Source organism: Symsagittifera roscoffensis, chromosome 1 (genome assembly GCF_963678635.1).
Source record: "Symsagittifera roscoffensis chromosome 1, txSymRosc1.1, whole genome shotgun sequence".
NCBI classification, from domain to species: Eukaryota; Metazoa; Xenacoelomorpha; order Acoela; family Convolutidae; genus Symsagittifera; species Symsagittifera roscoffensis.
Genome location: NC_087062.1, coordinates 96,498,065 through 96,504,734, shown reverse-complemented (window position 1 = coordinate 96,504,734; position 6,670 = coordinate 96,498,065). Strand labels below are relative to the sequence as shown.

At 38.5% G+C, this 6,670-nt stretch overlaps 2 protein-coding genes across 2 annotated transcripts; both read right to left on the bottom strand.

Moving 5' to 3' along the window:
- Positions 1-42: 42 nt before the first annotated feature.
- Positions 43-4,243, bottom strand: LOC134841106 (selenocysteine-specific elongation factor-like). Its single transcript, XM_063856893.1, has 6 exons — positions 4,062-4,243; positions 3,760-3,863; positions 3,336-3,458; positions 1,609-1,844; positions 608-1,041; positions 43-489 (listed from the first exon to the last, which is right to left on the bottom strand). The coding sequence occupies exons 1-6, from the start codon at positions 4,239-4,241 to the stop codon at positions 43-45; spliced, it is 1,524 nt and encodes a 507-aa protein (XP_063712963.1). The 5' UTR covers positions 4,242-4,243.
- A 1,083-nt stretch (positions 4,244-5,326) lies between these two features.
- LOC134857284 (large ribosomal subunit protein uL14) lies at positions 5,327-6,085 on the bottom strand. Its single transcript, XM_063873669.1, has 2 exons — positions 5,937-6,085; positions 5,327-5,597 (listed from the first exon to the last, which is right to left on the bottom strand). Exons 1-2 carry the CDS (start codon positions 6,083-6,085, stop codon positions 5,327-5,329), a joined length of 420 nt encoding a protein of 139 aa, XP_063729739.1.
- Between the last annotated feature and the right edge of the window lie 585 nt (positions 6,086-6,670).

Genomic DNA, 6,670 nt, shown 5'->3' with positions numbered 1-6,670 from the left:
AACAGACAAAACATATACATACATATATATATATGCAACAATTTATTGTACAATTTTGGATTGTGTTGTAAAAATGAACTTTTTCAAGTTCAAAACAACTTTGATGGCATCTTCTTTTACTTCTGATTCGTCATCAATGGGACCATCGCCCTGCTGTTTTCTACCCTTTTTCGTAGGATAAGCAACTTTTATCTTTTCCGAAACACCGCCTTTGATTTGAACTTTAACTTTACCACCTTGCCCAAATGTCCCGATTATAACACCCTCATCGCCAGTAGAAAAAACCACTTTTAAATGTATAAACTTCTCGATGCTACTTTCTTTCTTGAGCAAGTGTTTACATATAACCACATCATCCGAAAATATCCGCTCAATTCGACCTTCTTTCGATTTTTTCTTGAAAACTTTGAGGTTTGGTAAAACTGATGTAGCATAATTTTCTTCGTGTAGTGAAAACACAGGAGACCCATAGAAGGCTAATCGGCAATTCTTGAAGTGAACATCGGAGTCAAGTTTGGAGATGAAAACTTGAAAACTTGAAAACTCAATGAAAATAACTTGGGGGGGTTACTAAAACAGGTCTCTCGAATTGAATCGAAGCAAAAACAGTTTGCTCCTCATTAGGGGTGGGCTCATCGGTATTGGAGAGAAACTCGAATTGGCTATCGGGAGAAAAAGATTGTTCTGAGCTTGAAAAAAGAGTGATTTTTCCCATTACAACTTCGTATCCAGCTACTATGTGAAACTTCTGATTAGATGATATGTCACTTTTATAGAACCGGACTTTTTTCAAGGCAATTATACAAGCATGTAAAGACTTTAATACCCCCGGGAATGAAACTATGCCTCTCTCTAGCAAAGACGAATCGAATTGTGTCACACATAAACCAGCCCTGTCGCCGCGTCTGATAGAATTCACTGGCTTCTTGAAAACTTGTATGGACTTAATTTTTTTCTCCAGAGAAATGTTAGCAATCTCGACTTTGTCGTTAATAGATACTTCGCCAGCGAGGCATGTTCCGGTTAAAACCGTGCCCTGACCTAAACAATGACACCCAGACTTGTGAAAAAACTCGTACATTTTTCCTACTTAAGTCTTCAACATAGTTCTCAATCATTAGTCATTGACTAACTGAAAACCGGGCGAGAAACAGAAAAAACACTGATCAGCAGGAATGTTTTATTATCTGATTTTTTCCTTAGAATCAAATCGATCGGATTTTATTTCATTTTGTGACACGATACCTTTAATTTTTTCCCCCGAATTGTTAAATAGAATAGTCAGGTCTAAAAACCAGGAAAAAAAATCACGAATAAATGGTGAAATTTTGGGGAAACAAGCTAGATTGTTGGTTCCATTACATAAATTTATTGTTCACATACTGCGTCTGACATCAAGATACATTCATTTGGAACTACGAAATCGTTTTTTCTCCACATTTGGGCGAAACGCTTAAATTATAAGACAAAATTGATGAAAATCGCGATTATAATTCAATAAAATCCGATTAAAATCTAAAATCATGATTGATCAGTGATAAAAATCACTTGATCAAAATCGCCCATTCCTGTTGATCAGTGAATGCATTCGAAGGCGCACAGATTCACCTTTTATCTGAAAGCAATGGTCGACAGCAAAAAGAAAGTCTTGTTTTTCACTTTTCTGGCGACTGCATTTGATCTGCGACAACTGATTACTTATGCACATCTGTAGCTTCTCTTTCATTATCACCAAGCTATCGTTGTCTTTTTCGGTGTTGCATGATAAAGGAACCATTGTGACGTTCGTCCCCAGCGAAGTTTCTTTGAAGGTCAAAGCCAACTTTTTGAGAACTTTTTCGAGTCTAAAAAAAACAAGTGGTAACATTGTTATACACGATTATCAGGGTGGCCACGGGTTGGAGATTTTTATAATCCAATTCATTTTCCAAGTCAAAAAATTTCAAAATTCAAGTGTCTATGGAGCTGGGGAGCAGAAATTTTCCCAAAATTTCAAGGTTTTGTCAATGCGTTTTTTTCTCATTTTCCTATGTTTTTACTGCGAGGTTCGTCGACATTTTTACAATTTCAGTCAGCAACTGTACCAGCCATACCAGGTTGGCCACGTTATCAGAAATTCAAACTAGAGGCCCAGCTAAAGCAGGGAGGGTCCTGTTTGATTTTGTTTTCAAATGTTATACTCCAGAAACATTCTGTTGGTTTTCAATATTTTTTTCGTCAAAAAGCACATTTCGATGATTTTTCGATGTCATTTCCTATCGCTATAAGCAACCCAAGCCCTGCGGTTTCCCCCATTCACATTGTTGATACTGATTCTTTGCAGCTTTATATCCAAATCCAATGGGTACTTTTTGAGAAATATTCAATAAAGCACTTATTCGGTCGAAAAAGCACTTTTCGATGATTTTTCGATGTCATTTTCCATCGCTATAAGCAACCCAAGCCCTGCGGTTTCCTCTATTTATATTGTTGATACTGGTTCTTTGCAGCTTTATATCCAAATCCAATGGGTACTTTTTAAGAAATATTCAATATAATAAATATTCAGTCGAAAAAGCACTTTTTCATAATTTTCCGAACTCATTTCCCACCGCTGCAAGCAAACCAAAACCATGCGGTTATGTTTAAATTCATTGTTGGTACTTGTTCTCTCATTTGGCAGCTTTTCAGGAAAATCCGGATGGTACTTTTTGTGAAAAGTTCGAAAAACCACTTGTTTGATCGGAAAAGAACTTTTTCATGATATTTCAAAGTCATTTCCCCACCGCTACAAGCTTCGGAAAGACTAGCGCTTAGCGTCAGAAAGACCGTAGGTGGCCAGGCTTCCATTTAAAACCAGTTTGAAAAAAAGCCAGGGTAGTTTTTAGGGTATGTAAAAAAAGGCTGAAAGCGTCTCAAAAAAAACAAAAAAAACACTTTTTCATAAGACCTGTTTAATAAATCAAACAGGAATTAGCATGACAGCCATGACATTTCTCAACCGTTCGCCATGCCAAAATCGTGAAATGAACAAGAAACCACGCACAAATGAGGGTAGGTAGCGAGGTTAATTTTTTTTCTCAATGTATCACAAATTTTGGTTTTGGCGAAAAACCGACTTTCATTATTCACAGAGTCCTTGTAATGAAATACTCTTTTTACTTCTTTAAACGACAGTAACAGTTTGGCCATTTGTAAAAAAACGAAATGACATGTCTCGTAGGTCATGATTTTGGCCATGACAGCGTGGCCACCCTGCATACGATCTCATCTCAGAAAAGAACTACCTTACGAACTTTTAACTTTCATGTCACTCCATGTTACCGTGGGCCACCCTGATCATGCAACAGATTTACTTGACTTGGTCTGGGAAAAGGTCAGTTTTGTTAACTGCTACAATGACGGGTAAGCTTTCTTTGCTTTGCTTCAGAATTTCGGCAATAACGATACACTCAGCAGTTTGAGTTTGAATACCCTTACAGGGTTTATACGGTTGTTAAAGTCACGAATTTAATGACAAACCGGAGATGACATTTTTTTGAGGGTGAAAGAGGATATCAAGTAAACGAACAAGCGACCGTGGGGGGGGGGTTCGTTATTCACGAGTTGGAGAAAGACAAAAATGTATCGGAAAATTCAAAAATTCGAAATCCGATTTTTACAAAAGTAAGAAAATATGTCATTATCATTCATCGCTCTCTGAAACTTTCAGGCTGGGGAAACTTTATCCACAATTTTATGACATTTCAGGTTTTTTATGACGCGTATAAACCCTGCCTTAGAGCATCGATTACGAGGATCATCATATCAATGATATTTGCTCCTCCAATGATCGTCCGGATGAGGGACGCATGGCCCGGACAATCTACCAGAGTCACTTGCACCTGGGAAGCAACATCTTAAAGTCACAAACGCAAACTTTGATAGTCCTTCAGGGTTTATACGGTTGGTAGTGACAAATTTCATGACATTTCGTGACAAATCGGAAATGATTCTTCATGACGAAATAAAAAAAATCATAAAATTTTCAAGTTTTTCATGACGCGTCTAAACACTGTCTGTCCTTTACCATCAGAACTTACCGTTTCATCTCCTAAGTCCATCTCAAAAGCAGAAAATCCCAAATCCAACGTAATGCCTCTTTCTTGGCTCTGCGGATTTTTGTCGAAACAAGCGGTGGAGGCAGTTGTGCTCAACAGTTTGCACAGGGATGTCTTTCCTGCATCGACATGACCCAGAACACCGATGTTCACGTTGATCATACTTGTCTGAAGGAAAACTCAATCAGAGGTAGTATCCGAGAGGATAACATGGACAGACCTCGTAGCGGATTTTTGGGGAAAATCAGGACAACGTTTTTTTTTAATCAGGACAAAATCGGTATATTTCCACTGAAAATCACGAGAAATAAGGCCACTCAGTCGGTAAATCGGAAACTGAACTTGCGCAAACACGTGAAATACTCATGATAGTTTTTTTTTGGGAAGGAAACCTCTAATTGGAAAAAAACCTTCCAGAGGCGTACAAATTACATGCAAATATATTTGCTACTGCAAGATCAGTAAAGTCACAACTTTTGACTCACAAGGCAGTGTCGAAAGGCAGTAAACATCAAAAAAGAATAACAAAAGAAGAAAAGTTTTCATAAAGAACCCTCATAGCTCTTTTAACAATATCTTCTTAGGCGTAGTCACCTCTCACAGGGTGGCCACACTTTAAAAATGTCATCTAACCAGGTCCTGTAGGACAAAAAAATGTCCAGGTCAGCGTCTCACTTCAAAAAACATATATTCTGTAATTCGTTCGATATATGTTTTTGCTTAAACTGTTCTACATACAGTAGAGGGTGAATATAAATAACGGACTCGCAAATTAAGCCGAATTAGTCGGCAATAGAAAGTTTCTATTAGAAGGTTCTATAAAGGTTCTATTAGAACCCGTCCGGTATAAACACGCGCTTAAACATGGTTAATATAGGATATGCGGTCGAGCGGGAAAAATGATAAGGTATGCTATAAACTACAGTATAAAGCGGATATAACGAAACTCCGAGTCCTTTGAGTCAAGGGGCCCGAAAAACTTTCGTCATATCCGCTTTCGTTATACCCACACTCCACTGTACAGCGAAACTTTTACACAACGTAAAGCGTGTAAAACGAAAGTTTTTTCGTGTAACCTGGGTTTCGTTAGATACGCTTCCTACTGTTTTTGAAAGGTCGTTGCACAACTGACAAAGGAATTTTGTTAAATGTTACATGTACATTACAATGCATTACATGTAATGCATTTTAATAGCTCTTATACCCAAAAATAGACAAACAGAAAAATTGAATGAGGGAAAAATCAATTATGCGACAGAGGAAGCATTAGAACTGATTTTAGGCCACAGGTCAGCGCACTCCTTGGCAACCGGTCCAGTGATGGCAGATCCTTTCATCTCTCCCTTTACATTGACAATGACTCCAGCGTTGTCCTCGAAGTAGATGAACACACCGTCCTTGCGTCTGTAGGGCTTCCTCTGTCTGATCACAACTGCCGGCATGACTTTCTTCCTCAGTTCTGGCTTGCCTTTCTTCACCGTGGCCATCACCATGTCACCGCATCCAGCGGCTGGCAACCTATAGAGGTTCAAAAAAAGACAAAATTAAGGCGTGAGATAGCAAAGAAATCTCTTGAAATCTCGTAAATTTAAGCGTAGACCTTTACTTACTCAGCACAATTAAAGTGAAGGGTGGATAAAACGAACCCAAAATTTGTTCTGAATTTGTGCGTTGATTAATAAACTCGTATTTTTTTTATAAAAACGAGCTGGAACATGGAACAATTGATGAGAATGTAGAAGTGGTACTTTCGGCTCGTTTTACGAGTCAGTTCGTTATAAACAAAACCGTTATATCCACCCTCTACTGTATTTCTTCCAGCACTTATGACACATACCTAGCACGCTCTCGCCATACCTGTTAAGTCTTCCAGTGACTCGCTTCACAGAGATGATGTACAAGTTCTTCGCACCGGTGTTGTCCGCACAGTTGATGACTGCTCCTACCGGGAGACCGAGAGAGATCCTGAACTTACAACCTCCACCTCCCTTTCCTCGTCGCGACATACTCTGAAAAAAACAGTAAAATGAAACGTAATTTTAAAAAAACAACCAATTGGCCGTAGTTTATTCGTTGCAATAACCCGATGCGCAAAATATAAGAAATCAGTCTCACACACAACTTTAAAACTGCCGCACTCGGGTCAGAACTTGGGATTTAGTGTCAGGAAAACTATAACCCAGCAATTTATATAAATCATGTACATGTATTTACTGTTTCGAGCCTGAGTTTTGAGAGAACGTTATGTTCAAAGCTTGTCGAGAACAAGATCAGAAAACTGATTGATCAGATAGTGTTCAATACGAGCTCACAAACCAAACCCGGACCTAATATGCACGAGATTATCGAACTGGATAGAAGCAAACTGGAACAACGCGTAAAATACGATACTTACATGATGAAAGAGTCAGTTATGGTATGTTCACACTAGGATTACCATTGCCTCGGGTTCGGTGTGAGACTAATTATGAATGAGCCTAGTTGAGTCTACTGAAAGAGTCAACTGGTGGACACACAGCTGCAATTTCAGAACAGCTCAGACTTTGTAGATTTGCAAATTCGTTTTAACAAAACTACATGGTCACGAGAAA

Excerpts from the sequence above, each read along its gene's own strand:
- LOC134841106 (XM_063856893.1), bottom strand. The coding sequence starts at position 4,241 with ATGATCAACGTGAACATCGGTGTTCTGGGTCATGTCGATGCAGGAAAG. Across the intron at positions 1,042-1,608 it reads CCATTGCTTTCAGATAAAAG|GTCAGGGCACGGTTTTAACC; the intron begins GTGAATCTGTGC and ends GTCATTGTTTAG. Across the intron at positions 490-607 it reads CCCCTAATGAGGAGCAAACT|AATTGCCGATTAGCCTTCTA; the intron begins GTTTTTGCTTCG and ends GTTCACTTCAAG.
- LOC134857284 (XM_063873669.1), bottom strand. The coding sequence starts at position 6,085 with ATGTCGCGACGAGGAAAGGGAGGTGGAGGTTGTAAGTTCAGGATCTCT. Across the intron at positions 5,598-5,936 it reads GTCACTGGAAGACTTAACAG|GTTGCCAGCCGCTGGATGCG; the intron begins GTATGGCGAGAG and ends GAACCTCTATAG.